This window comes from Prionailurus viverrinus, chromosome C1, assembly GCF_022837055.1.
Source record: "Prionailurus viverrinus isolate Anna chromosome C1, UM_Priviv_1.0, whole genome shotgun sequence".
Classification (NCBI taxonomy): Eukaryota; Metazoa; Chordata; class Mammalia; order Carnivora; family Felidae; genus Prionailurus; species Prionailurus viverrinus.
Genome location: NC_062568.1, coordinates 68,963,211 through 68,981,634, shown reverse-complemented (window position 1 = coordinate 68,981,634; position 18,424 = coordinate 68,963,211). Strand labels below are relative to the sequence as shown.

The window sequence follows — 18,424 nt, the reverse complement described above, 5'->3', positions numbered from 1 at the left end:
TCCCCTGCGCGCCGCGCACGACCCTCCCCGCGTTGGCTTGCTCGGATCCAGATCCCCCAGCCCCGAACTTGAGCGCCTCGCCGAGCCCTCCCGGACGTCTGCCTCGAGGCTCACCCGCTCTTGCCCGCCTGGCACGCCGCCCCGCGCCCCCGACACCCTGGGGCGCCCGCCTTCCCCAAGCCCTCGGGGCGGTCTGTCCGTCCCTCCAGCCCCAGGTCCTGCGTCCTGGCCCCCTCCCCTTCCTCCCACGCCCCTGTTGCCCGCACAGTCTCGCGTTTGCCCCGCGAGTCCCGCGCTCCTGCGGGTCCTGCCCACCCCCCTGCGTCCAGCGCGCCCCTCGCTCTTCGCGGCGTATCCTCACGCTCCACCCCTCCTGGTTCCCCAGCCTAGAGCTTCCTCCGCTGCCCTCCTGCGCCGCCGCTTCCACCTCACCCTGCCTGGAGTTAAAGCGGAGCTGCGGTACCCCCCCCCCCCCCCCCCAACCCCGGGCCGTTCTGGAGTCCCTGCCCACCGCTGGGGCTGCCTGGTCCTCTTTCCCCTACCCGGGAAACGAGGGGATGAGCGACGGGGCCGGAATTTGGCTGCGTGTTGGCTGAGTGCGACAAACTGAGAGCGCGGGCAGTGCAGGCGCCGCGGCGGCCGTGGCCGCTCGGGGCGCAGCAATAGGCAGGTGTGTGTGTGTGTATCCGGGGGGCGGGGGGGGGGGGACGCGCGCCGCGGGCTCCTCGGCTGGCGACAGATTGTGCAGGAATGCGAGGAATGCACCAGGGGCATAGTCCACTCGGCCCGCCGCGGCTGCACTAGCGCCTTCCTGGCCCAGCTTTCGCCGCTCAGCCAGAGGTCACCGGAGCATCTTCGGAGCTGGTGAGCCTAGCTCCACTCCTCTCTTCCCCTTGCCTCTCTCCATGCGGCAGAGAGGGCGGCAGAGGGGAAGCGCGGCAGTTCTGTTGGGCTTCAGCTAGCATTTAGCCTGGGTTTTTGCTGCATTGGTCTCCAGGATCGTGAATTTGGGGTGGATGGCGGTGTAGCCAAGGTTATTGATCATTGCACAAGGTTCTTGGCAAGTTTGGTTTGCAAGATTTGAATAGTGCCTGTTTTTTACGAGGGTTTTCTGAAAACCTGCAGGAAAGGTGCCCAAGGTTCTTAGAGTAATGAGCTTGCAGCCAACGCATTTTAGCACTATCAAAAATGTCTGTTAATGCTCATGGATAGGGATGTACCGCAAGAGAGAACTTGAATGCATCACTTTGCTGTCACAAGAATTGCAATTTTTTTCTCGTCATGCTGGGTTGTGTTTAGACCTCTTATAATACATAATGAATAGAAACAGAGAAGCAGTGTTTGGTCAGCGATGGGACAGATAGAACTGTCTGGTACAGTTAAATTCGGGGCGTGTCAGTTACCATTGGAAGTAACTGGGGACAACACAATCATGTATATTTCAAGATGTAATTTATTAGTTGAGGTCTCAGTTCTTTTTGTTACTGAGTTTGAAAAAATAAATGCAGCCCTCCAACTTTTAACTAATGGTGATTATGTATAAAATCAATAATAATTAATATAGTTTTTCGTCAAATTTTATTTTCTGTAATGCAGAAAAGCACATTTTCGACAGACGGTGTGTTTCTAGAATTGGGCTTAGATTATTACATTTTAAAAGGGAAAGTAGAAGACCGCTTTGCTTTTTGAATGCAGTGTGTTGCAATGGAAGTAACATCTTTTCTGGTACCTGTGAAATAGTTATGGAAATGGCAACATTACAATGAGAACAACCGATGTCCAAAATAAGGTTTCTGGATGTTGAAAAGCATACTATGTATGCCTTTATTTGACACAGTTTGCTTTGGAGGTTGAGTTTACTACAAGCCTCTCCACACTTCGTTCTTTTTGTATCAGATTCAGGAAAATAGTAAGTTGATTGTCTAGCTGTCTTCCAACACCTACTTTGTGTGAATCAAGTGCACTGAAAAGTATAAGATGAGTACCTTTTAGTTAAGGACTCAACAGAAAGGAAAAATAGAAAAAAATGAAAAAACTTTGCACTGGGAAAGGTTGTGTGTTTTAACTGCTACATTGTTTTTTAGGTAGGTCCCTAATCCGTAGACCTTCTCATTTATAGATTTAACTCTAAATTGGAGTTAGTAACACTGTGTAGGATATTGGGAGGTGTTTATGGATGCTAACAGGAAATTTGTTATGTAACAATATCATATTACAGCAGAGTTTAACACATGCTTATTTGACTTGATGTGAAGATTAGAAAGTAAAAGTACATTCAGTTTCTCTGCTACCTTAGAAATTGAAATAACTCATTCAAGTATATAATGTATATACGTGATTGGCTGTGCAAATAGTTTTACCTGCTTCAGGTAAAGGTATGCTTTCAGTTGGAAATAGATTTTAGTTGTTACAGATACTTGAAGAGAAGTAGCTCTAAAACTAGTAATCATTCACAATCAAAAATAACATAAATTGTGTTTTGATGATAGTATATTCCCTTACCAACCCCCGCTATTATATAAGTAGAAGGTACTGCATTTTACATATTAGATGTTATACTGAAGATTCTAAATTGTGGAATTAAGTGTCCAGTTTTCTTAATTCTTAACCTATACTGGTTTTGAAGGGAGGTAGGGGAGCAGGGTAGTGATGGGAAGCATAAGAGAAGGTAAGCAGAAAGTAGGAGCAGCTGGCGTTCATCCAGGGGAAAAAAAATGTTACTGCTGCATTTACAGGCTGAATAAATCAATCTGTTTCAGTGAGTAGTTCTGATATACTTTGACTTAAAGAAACTACTCCCTAACTCAGTTTAATAAAAACTTTAGCGATTGTATGACCTTGAGTAATTGAATTAAGTCTATATTAAGTCAGAATTGCAATTTCTTATTTCTATACAAATTGGGAAAGTAAATTTAATTTAAAACTTTTAAATTCACTTAATTAAAAAAAACAGTTATTGCCAATTTTAAAATTGAATTCTTCTTGTTGGCCAAGGATTGATTTAAATAGAGAATTGTCCCATCACCAATCATTTGGGAAGTCCAGTCTCTCACCTGACTGCTTTGAAATTTTAAAGTATTTTGAGAATGCTCTATAATCTGGTGGGGTTCCCCCCCGCCATTTCAATCAAGGGGTAAATCTCTAATTTGCCTAATTTTAAAATAGAATTATAATAATGAAGTCATACATGCATTATTAACTGGAAGATAAAGTAGGGATTATTCTAGGGTTATTCTGGGGCATAAACATTCATGGAATTGTATGTCACTTTGGAAAGCTGCCTTCATGCCTTCATTGTACTGGGAGATAATTACTTCTTCAATGTCTTAAATGGTTTTGTAGTGCCTTTCCTGCGCTGAAGGGGGAAGAAGAATCTGATACAGGACACCAGTGGACTGATCATGTTTAGAGAATTAGGTAACTATTTCATGCCCAAACTGTAACTACAAAGAGCTGCAGAGAGAGAGGAAGTAAAACTTTAAGATACCTGAATGTGAGACTTCATAAACTGCCAGTAAATGATGATCTCAATCAGCAGATCAATTTGATGCCGAGCTGTAAGAAATAACAGGCTCCTTTTAGGATAAGGAGGTGAGGGCCTAAGTGACAAAGAGCAACAATTCATGTGCTTGCTGGTTTCAGTTGAGAAGTTGCACAACATTCATATGTTGTTCACATTATCACTTTAATAAATCAGTAGAATTATCTTCATCTTTTGGGGGCTTTGTTACCGTAACTAATTGGGGATATTACATGATGGTGCTTTTCAGTGAAACTTAGAATACTGCAGACATTCCATTTGTCACTGGTCTAAGTATTTTCTTTTTATAATTTAGATTTACTGTTACTTGGTATACTAATAAATGTTAGCTACATTGCTGATCATTTGATTATTCATAGTCTTGATATTATAGTTTATTGTGACTAATACATAATGATTCACTGCAGATGATAAAATGCCATTAGAGATTGGATTGTAAAGTTTTAATACTATAAAATATATAAATTAAAATATGGAAGTGTCTGCATTATTTTAAGTCATGTCATTATGAAACATTTTTCATGAACTGTATAATGCCTGCTGATTCAGTAGATGCCAGTCCCTCTAGGTAGATATAATATCATATAGCCCTCATTAAGTCCAGAACTCAACAAACAAAGGGTGAGTAGGGAGGGGGTAAGTGAACCAATAACCCTCTTCAACTGCCAAGGCATGTTTGCTTCTATCATTATTGTCTATGTTAAATATAAATTTAGTGAGTTGTAAATATCCAGAGAAGTTTATTCTGTTCTTCCTTAATCTGGATCCCCTCCCCTGCCCCCTTTCCCCGACGTCAAACGCTACCACCCAATGCATCTGTCTGCTTGGAGAGGCAGAGAGAGCCTCTTTTCAGGAACCATTTAATATTGAAGCTGATGCTTAGTGTTCCAAGTTGAATTTAGAGTGGATGCGGGTTTGTCATCAAAATGGCATTATATATAAAAGGTAAAATGTGTCGTTGAAGAGGGGTCATCAGAGTACTCTGTAGGCTTTGGAGGCCTGGCCTGGAACTTGGAATACAGTTTTTCATAGATGCCACAGCTGACTTACACATAGGCTTTTAAAACAGTGGGAAGTAGTGTCTGAAATTCTGGTCCTTTGTAAGCTCTCTCAATTTTGCAGACGGGGAGGTGAAAAGCACCCTACTCCAGAAATTAGGATATCTACCACTAAACCTTATGGCCCTAATAAACCATTTAACATTTGGGTTATAGCTTCCTCCTTTTAAAAATGCAAGGTTTTGGGGGCACTTGGGTGGCTTAGTTAAGCATCTGACTTCAGCTCAGATCATGGTCTCGGGGTTCCTGAGTTCAAATCCCACCCCCTGCTTCAGACTCTGTGCTGACAGCTGAGCCTGGAGCCTGCTTTGGATTCTGTGTCTCCCTCTGTCTCTGCCCCTCCCCCACTTGTACTCTGTCTCTCTCTCTCTCTCTCTCTCAAAAATAAATAAAAACATTAAAAATAAATACAAATAAAAATGCAGGGTTTGGGGTGGCTGGGTAGCTCAGTGAGTTAAGTGTCTCTTATTTCAGCTTAGGCCGTGGTCTCACAGTCCATGGGTTCAAGCCCCACGTTGGGCTCTGTGCTGACAGTGCAGAGAACCTGCTTGGGATTCTCTCTGCCCCTACCCTGCTAGTGTACTCTCTCACGCGCTCTTTCTCTCAAAAATAAATAAACATCAAGTAAAAATGAAGGGTTTGGATTGCATTGCTTTGCTCAAGGTTTCCAAAGCCCTCCATGCTTTTGCTTTTTTTTTTTTTTAAAGAAAAGTTTCCTAAGCATTAGTTTATGTAATCAGTCTTCTTTCTCCTTCCCCAAATCGTAGCAACAAAGGAGTTGGAGTTCTCTTTTGGGACTTTTGAATCTCTTTCATGGGCACCTTAAATTGTTTTGTTTTTTTTCTTTTGTAACAAGATCATTTTGGGAAGTGAGAGGAACAGATTAATGTATATAATGTTTTCACGGTCTTTGGCTGTCTACCCCCAACCCACCCCTCATCCAGGATTAACCATGGTAGTTTAGGTTGGAAAAGGTCCTTGGACTTTCACCTTGACACTGGATGAATCCATAAAATGTATCAGTAAAGCAGTGAGGTGTCTGCTTAGAAGTCAGACTGCCATAGTTCAGTTCTGTCTATTTGCTAGGTGTGTGACGTGCTAAATTATATAAATTCTATAGATCTCATTTTACTCATTTGTAAAACAATGATATAAGTATCCACCTCAAATGGTTGTGAGGAATAAATGAATCAATGCATGCAAAGCCCTTAAAGCTCAGGGCCAGTTCTTAATACATTTAAACCCTTATTCTTGCATTGTTGTACTTAATGATACTTTCTGTAGCATCTACTATATATTGGGCAAATTATTAACTTGCTTTCTTTTAGTAAATACGATTATGAATCTAAATAAAATATTTCAGGGAAAATATAAACTACGAAAGAGAAATTATGAGTTTGATAGTTTGCAAGAGATTGTTCATAAGGAAAAGAATCCAGCAAAATCAAAGAAGGGCCTTTTTAAAATAGGGAAGTTATAACTTCTTGGGGTGCTTGGGTTGCTCAGTCGGTTAAGTGTCTGACTTTTGCTCAGGTCGTGATCTTGCTTGCGTTCGTGAGCTTGAGCTCCTTGTTGAGCTCTGTGCTGACAGCTTAGAGCTTGGAGTCTGCTTCGGATTCTGTGTCTCCCTCTCTCTGCCCCTTCCTCGCTCACACTTTATCTCTCACAAATAAACAAACATTAAAAATATTAAAAAAAATAAAATAGGGGAGTTACAACTTCTTTAGTTAGGCAATATGTAAAGGCATGTAAAATACCACTAACCAACACATGTAGGAGGTTTGGTTGAATAATTCCTTAATAAACGTGTTTGAAAGGTAAAGACTGGTAGTATTATATTTCAGGGGCCAGAGTGGAAACGCTTGCAAAATGTAAAATATCTTTTAATTATGTATATAACTATTGCATTTGTAATTCTAATTAGTATCATTTTATACAGTGTCTTTCCTGGTCTTTACATGAAGAAAGTGTTAGTGTTTTTTTGTTTTGTTTTGTTTTGTTTTTTAATATAATTTATTGCCAAATTGGCTTCCATACAGCACCCAGTGCTCATCCCAGCAAGTGCCCTCCTCAATGCCCATCACCCATTTTCCCCTCGCCCCCATCCGCCCTCAATTTGTCTCTCTGTATTTTAGAGTCTCTTGTGGTTTGCCTCACTCCCTCTCTCTACTGTAACTATTTTTTCCCCTTCCCTTCCCCCATGGGCTTCTGTTAAGTTTCTCAAGATCCACATATGAGTGAAAACATATGATATCTGTCCTTCTCTGACTTATTTCACTCAGTGTAATACCTTCCAGTTCTGTCCACGTTGCTGCAAATTTCATGATTTTATTCAGAAAGTGTTAGTGTTAATCATATATGCATTTATGGCCTAAAATGCAGCTTGTAAATTAACTTAAAAAAAAAAATATATATATATATATATTATTTTAGAGAGAGCACACAAGCCAGGGAGAGGGGCAGAGGAAGACAGAGAAAATCTCAAGCAGGCTCCATGCTCCGCACAGAGCCCAATGCAGGGCTTGATCTCACCACCCTGGGACCATGACCTAAGCCGAAATCAAGAGTTGGATGCTCAGCCAACCGAACCACCCAGGCACCCCTTAAATCAGCTTTTCAAACTGATGTTTCTGTCCAGAAATGAGCACTTGAAATTGACAGGAAATTGCCAAAGCAATGAAAGACTAGAAGTTTGGAAGATACTTAATGTAATAAACCAAGAGACAGTGGTGTAAGAGATATAAAGAGTCTCTTGTTCTAGACCTGGCTGGCTTACTACATAGGTGTGTGTCCCATGAGTAAGTCCTTTACCTCTGGGCTCTAGTTTTCTCGTGTATAAAATGAAGGAGTTGAACTAGATGCTCTCTAGAGCCCTAGTACTTATATTTCACCATGCTTAGAATTACATGTTGTCATTCTGTTTAATTTTTCCCTCAGCAGAAATGAGGACTGTCTTCTCAAGTATTTATTAAAATTTACTTTTTAGGATAAGGGGAGAAAGTTGAAGTTGTATACATGAAATGTTCAGCTCATAAAAATATAAGCATTGTAGCCAGACAAACATTTGACCTAATGTTGGCTGAGTCAGTGGCTAACCTCTTGGATTCATTTGTTAATAGCCAGTTTCCTGTGCACTTTTGAGGCTTAACCCCTAATTGAGACTAAATTTTCCGGAAGTTGGATAGAAACAGAAGGGGGATTTAGGTGGTAATTTGAGGGGACTAGTCTTGTTAAAATGAGAAAGACCCACTTACCATTTGCTTTAATTTTGTTTTGTCCTCAAAGACACGAACTGAGAGTTGTTCCTCTGAAAACATCTTGCTTTTCCATAAATACTTTATGTTCGTAGGAACTCACTAATTCATATCTCATTATAGAATATAGATCTCCTTCATTTAACTCTAATCTTTGCATGCAGACAATGTACAGTGTTCGGAAACTGGTGGATTCCAACAGGATGATATTCTTGGATTGTGTTTTTTGTTTTTGTTTTTTAAAGCAGTTAAAAACTCTGTTGAGGAGAGCTTCTTCTAGATCCTGCTCTCCCCTACAAAGGGGAAAAAAATCCTTGTAGAACTTACATATGTATACATCCATAAACAGTAGTTTAAAAATATTGAGATCAACTGTTTTCTTTTGCTAATGTAATCAGTACATTATTTTCAAAAGGAGAATTATGTATGTATACTAATGTATGCAATATTAATTTTCAGTGTCATGATCAAAGTAAACACTTGAATAGGCTTTTCAGTTTCCATACCTTCACAAGAATTAGAAGCACTCATGTAAAATGGAAACCAGTAATAACCACTTTGAAGTGAAGCGCATCATATATTCTGACACCTGTACCCTGTATTGAATAGGAAAGAAGGACTGATCTAGCTAGTTAGAAGTAACTTCTTATTCTTGAATACTACCAAGGGTTCAAACAAAGGGACTGAACACAGTTAGTGCTTCATATTTACTGGAGCCCTACCATGTATGTGTTTTGTTTTGGATACCTCTTATTTAAAAAGATACACGATTCATTTTAGCTCCTTTCAAGCAACATTCATTAGTCCCCTGCTCTGTATCAGACTGTGCTAGGCCTCATGGCCAAATAATGGTTTCTGTCAGGAGTTTTACTTGGATTCAGTATTGAGAGTCTCCATCTTTAAGGAATTTGTGATTAATTTTACAATCCAGTTGGGAAAGATAATACACATGAACTGGAAAAAAAAAGTCCTAGAAAACTTTGGTATATAAATAAACATGCAAAATTTTTCTGTAAGTGTTAAAGAGCTGTAAGATGACTTTGTATTAACTGGGTTTTAGCTAAATCTACTTTTTTGGTATGTGTTGATACATTACCAGAATCTAGATAGACAGCTGCCTGCCTTAACCACTGTCTGTGGCTTTCTTTGGAAAAACCTTGCGTCTGAAAAAGTACACTGTTACCAATAGTAAGGTAGAGATTTCAGAAAAGGTTTTAATCACGAACTTGATTATTTGGTTATATTTCTTAGACTACTTTACCAAATACCTTGTGTAAAATCACAATGAAAATGAATTCTTGATGAAAAACCATAATTTATGCTTCAAGACTTACCATTTTAAGTAAGTTCTTTTTTTTTAACTTTTTTAAAAATTTTTATGTTTTTATTTTATTTTTGAGAAAGAGAGAGAGAGAGAGAGAGAGTGAGAGAGAGAGACAGAGTGCTAGTGGGGGAGGGGCAGAGAGAGAAGGAGACACAGAATCTGAAGTAGGCTCCAGACTCTAAGCTGTCAGCAGAGAGCCCGATGCGGGGCTTGAACTCACGGATGGTGAGATCATGCCCTGAGCCACCTAGGCGACCCTTAAGTAAGTTCTTATTTTCATTTTCATATAGCAGTACTTTGGTTTATTGTGTTTTGTGCTTTTCTTTATTCTTTATGCAATTTATGTGCCTTTATAAGTCCAGACTCATTATCTATTATTGAAAATATCCCCTTCCGTTGTTATGAATAAACAGAAGAATGTTTTGAAAATCTCTTGTGACATCTGCTAGAATAAATGGTCTCATTGAATCTTACCTTAAATCTCAGACTGATGTACTGTTGGGAATTTTCCACTTATTGTCAATTTGTCAATGACTGAATAAGCAGAAGAGTCAGGTTTTTTTTTAAAGCACTAAAAAAGGAATCCGAAAACCCAATTGGACTTGCACAAGAACTGCTATTATTTTGAGACCTGTGATAAACAACTCAGCTGTTGAAATGTCTAATTCAGACTGTCAGCAGATGAAAAATTCAGACTGTCAGTCTGAAATCTTTAGACAGGCTATTGGCAGGTGTCAGTCTTCAGAAATATTGTTTGTGGGTCATTCGTTTGGAGCTCTGAACACAGTTTTCCATAGAAGCAATATAAATCCAGAAATTCAGCATCCTAAAATATAACTAGAATTTAGAATATATTGGTTCCCATTGTCCTCCTCTGAGCTCTTCAATGGCAGGGATTTTGTCTTTGTGTGTGACTTATTCTTGACCTCTAGTCTTTCTAGATATTTATAAGAATAAATTGTGTTTTTTAAAATAATTTTTATTTGAGTATAAATGACAATGTTACATTCATTTCAGATCTACAACATAGTGATTCAACTTCTATGTTATGCTATGCTCACCCAAAGTGTAGCTATCATCTGTCCCTATGCTGCACTATTACAGTATCACTGACCTATTCCTTATGCTGTCCCTTTCATTCCCATGACTTATCCATTCCATAAATGGAAGCCTGTATCTCCCCCTCCTCTTCACTCAGTTTGTTCACCTCTCCTCCCTCCTGGGAAACATCAGTTCTCTGTATTTTTAGGTTTGATTCAGCTCTGTGTTTATTCATTTTTTTAGACTCCATATAAGTGAAATCATGGTATTTTTCTTTCTCTCACTTATTTCACTTAGCATAATATCCTCTATATCCATCCATGTTGTTGCAAATGGCGAGATTTCTTCATTTTTTAATGACCATGTAGTATTCAACTGTGTGTGTGTGTATACACACATACATACATACATTCACCACATGTGTTTTATCCATTAATCTATTGATAGACACTTGGGTTGCTTCCATTTCTTGGCTATGTGGATTATGTGATATTTCTGTTTTTAATTTTTTGAGGAACCTCCATACTATTTTCCACAGTAGTTGTACCAATTTACACTCCCACCAGCAGTGCATGAGAGTTCCTTTCTCTCCACATCCTTGCCAACACTTGTCTTTTCTTGTCATTTTGATGTTAGCCATTCTAACTGTTATAAGGTGATAGCTCATTGTGGTTTTGATTTGCATTTCCCTGGTGATGAGTGATGTCAAGCATCTTTTCTTGTGTCTGTTGGCCATCTCGATGTCTTCTTTGGAAAAAATCTGTTCACATTCTCTGGCCATTTTTTAAATCAGATTGGGGTTTATTGGTGTTGAGTTGTAGAAGTTGTTTATATAATTTGAATATTCACCCCAGATAAATCCTTTGCAAATGTCTTCTCCCATTAATGAATGAGTTTTAAATTACAATTTTGGAATACCTTCACCAACTACTCTTGGATTAACTTCTCTCTGCAGCCCTCTTTCTTTTGTAAATTATTTTTGTAAACTGTTTATCATGCATATTTCAATGGCAACACTGCATTTGCCTCATAGAAAAATTACCTTTGTAATACAACTTGCTAGATAATTTATCATATCAAATTCCTTACTAAAAATCCTCAATTAGAAGATGTTAAGCATATTGATTCATATTCATATTAATTTTAATTGCCTATATTATAACTATGGTGAAATGAATTTACATAGTCCTCTTTCTCGTACTATTCACATGCAGACATCAAGCACCAAGACCAGCTTGGTCAGGTTTTGGCAGTATGACATTGAGCAAATTTTCTGTGTCCTTGTCTTTTGTAAATTAGTAATAACTTTTATATACCCAGCTGATGAATTGAGGTCAGGAGTAGATGTAATTTTAAGCACATGAAGTTTTTCTAAGGAAAAAGTTTACTAAAATAGTATGATATTTACTATAAACCTACATAAACATTAAAAACACTAAAACAGGAAATTTCATAGCTTGTTTTAGCCCAGTGGGTACACCAAAACTTTGTTTGATTTTAATAGTGCAGTTGGAAATACCCTTAAGACATTTTGGTGGTCCCTCCCCTAACCTCAAGTAATCACAGTGGTAAAATTTGAATAAATAATAATTTTAATTGTGAAATTATTTTGAAATCACATGTGGCTTTAAGAAATAACACAGAGATCCTGGGTACCCTTTTTACCTAGTTTCCTCCAATGGTAACATTTTGCAAAACTACAGTACAGTGTCATGGCCAGGATACAGTCAGGATACATAACAAATTCTATCACTACAAGCATCTCCTATGTTGCTCTTGTAGAGCCACAGCCTCACTTCTCTTTCACCCTCACCCCCTCCTTAATCTCTACCAACAACTTAATTAATTTAATTTAATTTAATTCCATTTCTATAATTTTGTCATTTTAAGAATGTTACATAAATAGAATCATATAGTGTGTGACTTTAGAGTTTTGGGTTTTGTTTTTACTCAGCATAATTCCTTAGAGATTCATTCAGGTTGTTCTGTATCAATATCTCTTCTGTTTAATTGCTTAGTATTACATAGTATGGATGTACCACAGTTTGTTTAATCATTCACCTATGGAGGGACATCTGGGTTATTTTTAATTTATGATAATTTTAAGTTTACAAATATCACTGCTATAGATATCTGTATCCTAGAAAATGCGTAGGAATGAAATTGCTGGATTGATTTTTTTTTTTAAGATACTATTTTTAAGTAATCTATACCCAGCGTGGGGCTCGAACTCAGAAACCCAAGATCAAGAGTCACATGCTCCACCAAGTGGAGCCAGACAAGTGCCCCTGAATTATAATTTTTGAAAGCTTTCTTTCTGTGATTACACACTGAATTACATGAGGCCTCATGTAAAGTTAGGTAAATACCAAAACTTGTCTGTAAAATATATAGACAACTTGTCTATAAAACATAAAGTCTTTTATCTTTTGTTAGTGTTTTACAAATACTACTCCCATAAGTTTACCTTATTTTTAGCAAAACATCATTCATTTTAAGTGGATATCCTGAACTTGCTTTGTAGCTTGACTTCAGTGTTTGTTTTCTGTTCTGTTTTGTTTTGGACAGCAGGTATACTTAATTTCTGGTAGCAGTACTGTATTTTTAAATGCAATTCTTGATGTTGCATTTATTTGGAATTTCACCTATGTAGGATGTACAACATTATAGGTAATGTTCTTCCCAAAAAAAGGTGTTTATTGTGTACCATGCTAACAGGCAAAGTGGGGGCGTAAAATGAAGACATCAGTATCCTTGTATGTGATTGGAATTGGTCCAGCTGTCAGGTAGAAGACAATAAGCATACCTGGTATTTTTAAAGGCAAAGACTCTTTCTTTCCTAGGAGAGAAGACATTTTTTAAAGCATGATTCTCTCACTTTCTCCTCTTAACCCCCTGCTTTTTGCATGATTACATACAATTTCTGCTAGAAAAAAAAATGCTGAAATTGTCTAGCCTAAAGTTTTTACTATTAATAATTTGATTTTTTGAATTAATGTCCTTCTTATCTTGAATGTCAAATATGTTTCTTCTCATAGTTTAAAATACCACCAGATCTGTTAGTTTTATATCTTGTTCTGTATTGCTTATTTTTAGTATAATACATTTATCAATGCTTTTAGCATTCATAGTCTTCTGCAATCCCAGCTGAGAAGACAACTGATGATCATGAGCAATCCTAAAATATAGCTTATCCAGTAACATTCTTTTTTAACACATGCTTTTAAGGATTTGATCCTTTCTCTATATTTGAATGATATAACCTCAGCACCTTTTAATTTCACTGAAGTATGATCTTCCCAACAATTTGTATATTTCCTGAAGGCTTTTCTCTAGGTGACTAGTGTGCCCTTCTCTGTCTCGTGAGCCCATGGTTCTTTTCCTTCAAGATCTAACTCCGTGACCCCTTCCTAGTGAAGCCTTCTTTGGCCCTTCTTTCTTACCATTTTGCATGTAACTCTGCTATGAACATGTGTCACGTTGTGTTCAAGTTGTTTCTGTGTCTCTGTTCATGGCTATGTTGCAAGTCCTGCTCAGGTTACTGTGTCACAGCCATCATTGTAGCTCTCACTTAGCAACGTGCCTGCCATATATTATGCCCCAGCTGGGTGCTTTGTGTGAATGAACAATTAAATACTTTGTTTATGATCTTAGTTGTCCTGTCTCCCCTAACCTTCAGTGACTCCTGGTTGTTCACCTTCCAGGATGGCTTCAACACTCCTTAGCCTGCCTACCATTTAAGACCCTTTACAATGAAACCCTAATTATTCTCCTTCCTGAGCCTTCCCCATCAGCAAAACTAGTTTCTACTTGCTGTTACCTGCTTCCCTGCACCGTAGGTTTAAATCTTTCAGCCCTCCAAGACCTGGTTCAAATATTTCCTTGTATGGGTGACCTTCTGTGACCACTCTGGTTGACTGTTCTCTGTCCTCCAAATGTTTTTACTTGTACTCTTTTTTTTTTTTAATTAATGTATTTATTTTGAAATAGTGGGAGAGAGCACACAAGCAGGGGAGGGGCAGAGAGAGTGGGGGAGAGAATAACCCAAGCAGGCTCAGCATGAAGCCTGACTCAGGGCTCGAACTCCTGAACCCTGAGATCATGACCCCAGTTGAAATCAAGAGTCAGGTGCTTAACTGACTGAGCCACCCAGGTGCCCCTGTATTCTGGCTTTTAATGATAAACTTCCCATGGTGGTTTTTCTGTTGTATTGGATTGTTCATCTCTACCTATTAATGTTTCTGTTGTCTCTTTCTCCCAAGTATAGTCTCTTGAGGGAAGTGTCCTTGTCCTGCACATGTGCTATCCCAAGTGACATTTTTCAAGTAGAGGTCACTCAAGAAATAGAGGTTGTATCTGCTGGTGATATGGGTAAGCAGGGTTAACTTTTAATTTAGGCATACCAAAATGTCCATGAAAAGGCAGTCTCTCATCTGTCCTTTCATTTAGAGTTATTTGCAAAGCACTAGCATGTACCAGTCTTTGGTATATGTCACTTAGATATTTTGGTGACCTCAGCAGCCAAATAAGCTACATCAAAATGAAGCTTTGATGGTTAGTTTTTAAAGACCCCATCTGTGAAGTAAGGTGTATTAAGTGGGGGTTTTGGTCCTGTAAGTTGTTGTCTTATATATATGTGTGTGCGTGTGTGTGTATATATATATGTATATGTATATATATATATGTGTATATATATATATGTGTGTATATATATATATATATATATATATATATATATATAGTACTGTCACATACTGAAAAGAGTGAAAACTGTAGCTGAGAAAACAAAATTTACCTCTTCAAATTTGTTTTAACAAGGAAAAGGTTATATGCTTCTGAAGCTACAGAAATGTTGATGTCCAGTATGGTAGCTACTGACCACATGGGCTATTTAAGTTTTTTAATTAAAAGTTTAGTTTCTTATCCTTACTGGCCACACTTTAAGTGCTGGATAACTTACAGATGGCAAGTGGCTATTGTAATAGATAAAGAATGTTTCTGTCACTGCAGAAAATTCTGTTGGAACTGGTATAGAGAGTTGCTGGGACCAATTATAAATAAGAAAATTGTAGATGCTTTCAGAATAACACAGCAAGATAGTATAACTTTACAGTCTTCAAAGCATTTATGTTCATATTTATTGAATCTTTTTAATAACCATAAAATCGGTGATATGCTGCCTTTATTTCACATGCAAGGAAGTTATGAGCATCATCACAGCAATAAAAAGTAACTCTTAAAAGGGCATTAGAATATACTATAAGTTCAGTTTGTGGTTCAGTTCTTCATACTGAAAGCAATAGTTGTTATATAGTAGTAAATACTTGATTAATGAATTATGGAAAGCATTGGATGTACATGAATGTATTTATTTTTGCTTTCACTTAAAATCCCATCAAGTTAAAAAAAAAATCTCTTGGCTTACCTATTGAAATTTTCAAAGGAGGTCAATGAATTCTAGTCAATAACCTTTTTTTTTTTTTTCTGAGGCCTAGTGCTAGGTGTGAGGAGGGATGTGGAAATGAGGCAGAAAAGGCTTACTTCCTTTGTTCATGACCTACAGTAAGGATATTAGCTCTTAGACGTGACATTATAGTAGCCATTGAACCTCAGAGATCCCAGAAAATGTCATTATTGATTACAGAAAAGCTCGATCGTCTTCACGTATATAGCAACTTCAAGCTGGCCAGAGCCTTTTGCTTTCTATTCCGTCTACATGCTGAGACCTGTAGGGGCAGCAAAGTATAAAAGGCAAAGAACTTGTCCTCAAGAAGCTTGAATTAAAACTGCTATAATTCTGGGGATAAAAGAAGGAGGACAGTTGTGCTGAACACCTTCCATTTGTGGTTTTGCTTTGAAAAAAATTTGTTTTTAATTTTTTTTAACGTTTATTTATTTTTGAGACAGAGAGAGACAGAGCATGAACGGGGGACGGTCAGAGAGAGGGAAACACAGAATCTGAAACAGGCTCCAGGCTCTGAGCTGTCAGCACAGAGCCCGCTGCGGGGCTCGAACTCACCGCGAGATCATGACCTGAGCCGAAGTCGGCCGCTTAACTGACTGAGCCACCCAGGCGCCCCGAAAATTTTTAAATTAAAAACTGCCTGGAACACATAGAAGTTTGAGTATATGGAATAAGTTAATTCCACATGCAAAATATGATTCATTTAATGTATAGACTATCCCCTTGCTTCACAGTCATAGGGAAGTTAAGGGTCAGAGTCCTCCCCCTTTTCTTGTTTTTTCATTAATGCTGACTTAAGACACAGAAATTTCATCTTATTTTAAATATCCATAAATTAACTTCAAAGCAGAAATGCTGATGTAAAATTTGAGTTACTTTAAATTGATATATTTTAACATTTCATGCTTTTTAAAATATTTAACACATAACAAATCTATGCTATTGGTTATAGTTTTTTCACTGCTTGTAAGAAACGAGGTGATCAACACTCCTCACATGAATGCATAGGCTGTAAGTATTTTGCAGGTCGCTTCTGTGCTCTGAATCAGTTGGGTTGTAAAGACAGAACTGACAGAGTCAGTTTGAAAATAGGTTCTCATTCACCTTTTTTGGATTCATTTTAATTTGCAGTTTTGTACTAAGCTGCTTAAAGCTTTTTGGAGCAGAGAAAGAGCTGAGGAAGAACACATTTTCATTATATATCTTTTAAAAACCATTTGATAAGCTATATTTAAGTTTTGGCTATCTGTAGAATGAGCCTGAATAATTTAAGCATGTTTAATTTTTCAATAATCAGAAGTGTTTAAATGCTTTTGTTAAGTTTAATGTGGTAACTTAAATGGAATTACTTTTCAATGACTGGTGCTGCTTTTCTTTGAAATAATGCTTAGTTCAATAAATGGCAGTTAATAGAAGGAAATCATCCTGATTTTGTAACTGGATAAGATTGGAGAAATATTAAAACAGGCATTCATTGATATTTAGGTTGGATGCTACTGCTCATGTCAAATCAACTAGAAGAGGAGATGAATCTTACTTCCAGTATGTCTCCTCTCATATGTGTGATGAGCTCCTGTTACTGCAGTGATGTGCACAATTTGAAATAAAGCACAGTTCTTCGTGTCAGCACTTGAAGGCCTTTTTTTTGACAACAAGCAAAATGTTAGACATTTCAGTGTGAATAGCTCTCATGATCCAGAAAATACGAGCAGACAATTTAATTGTTCTTGACTGTAAAAATTAAATCTGATACTAAATTTAATCCAGGAATCTATTCATGTAGGATTTTTCCCTTATTTTAAACAAAAATTAAACTTGCATGTCTAAGCAACTACATTGATGTAACATTCAGAAGAAAATTCGTGCTAAGTGATTTATCACCCATACTTCCTGATTATTAATTAATCCTATTCTTTGACTTCCTTGCTCCATCCATAGCCTTCATCTTTAAAAATCTTTCCTCCACTAAGCCCCCTTTTGGGTTTTGATTATCTCTTAACCTCCAAGGCCTGGAAATATTCCTCTGTCCTGGGTGGCCACAAAAGTGTTTGTAAAAAGGGGCTTAGGCTGGTGGCCTGGGACTTTGGGTGGACCGTGGTCTTAAAGCTGTGTTTGTAAAAAGCATGGTGTTTCTCAGTTAGACTTTGACTTTGACAGACAGAAATTCCCAGCTGCAATGGGCTTCCACCGGTGTTCTAAGGAAGACAGTCTTTTTGCCCTTCCCTCAGCAGTTTGAGGCTCTGTTCCAGAGTAGGGATAGGGGAGGAGGATCCAGGGGAGGTTTTGTACCTTTCCCACAGCAGCCACTCTTCCTATGCACCAGCCTTGCACCTAGTGGGAGGCTGTCTCAGGACTCTTGTGGTAGCACCTGGGAGGTCCCTGGAGAAGAACCTGAGTGTGAATTCACCTCTTGTCGTGGGCGATTTCTGGGTTCTCTTGCTTGCCCACGTTTGGACTTTAGCAATTTGCTAAAAATTCTAGCTCATTTCTTACCAGCATTCAGCAGCATCTGCCCTGGTAAGCCAGACTGTCATTTGAGGTGCCTCTCATCCTTTAATTCCAGGTTAATTGGTTATACCGAGGTTTCATGTCTTTGGTGGATTGGAAGAAAGCTGTGAATTGGCAGATTGTGTGGTGTTTTGTTGCTGCCATCAGGGTGAGATCTCTGATCTTCCTTTCTCCTGGAAGAAATGTTACTTTTATAGCTGCTTTGAAGAAGATAATCATTCTACTTGAAATGCC

The 18,424-nt window shown here is 38.3% G+C and overlaps 1 protein-coding gene across 4 annotated transcripts in view; it reads left to right on the top strand.

Moving 5' to 3' along the window:
- Positions 1 to 18,424, top strand: part of PKP4 (plakophilin 4) — a 240,857-nt gene that overhangs the window by 418 nt on the left and 222,015 nt on the right. Inside the window, exons 1-2 of one of the 4 annotated variants that reach the window (XM_047870212.1) lie at positions 536 to 670; positions 3,343 to 3,417. The exons of 1 other annotated variant lie outside the window; for it this stretch is intronic. In XM_047870212.1, coding sequence (XP_047726168.1) covers positions 3,402 to 3,417 — 16 coding nt within the window. In that variant the 5' untranslated portion in view covers positions 536 to 670; positions 3,343 to 3,401. Of the gene's footprint in view, positions 1 to 535; positions 671 to 747; positions 865 to 3,342; positions 3,418 to 18,424 lie in introns of those variants that run through there. 2 more of the 4 variants (XM_047870214.1, XM_047870215.1) reach the window with 2 other exon arrangements.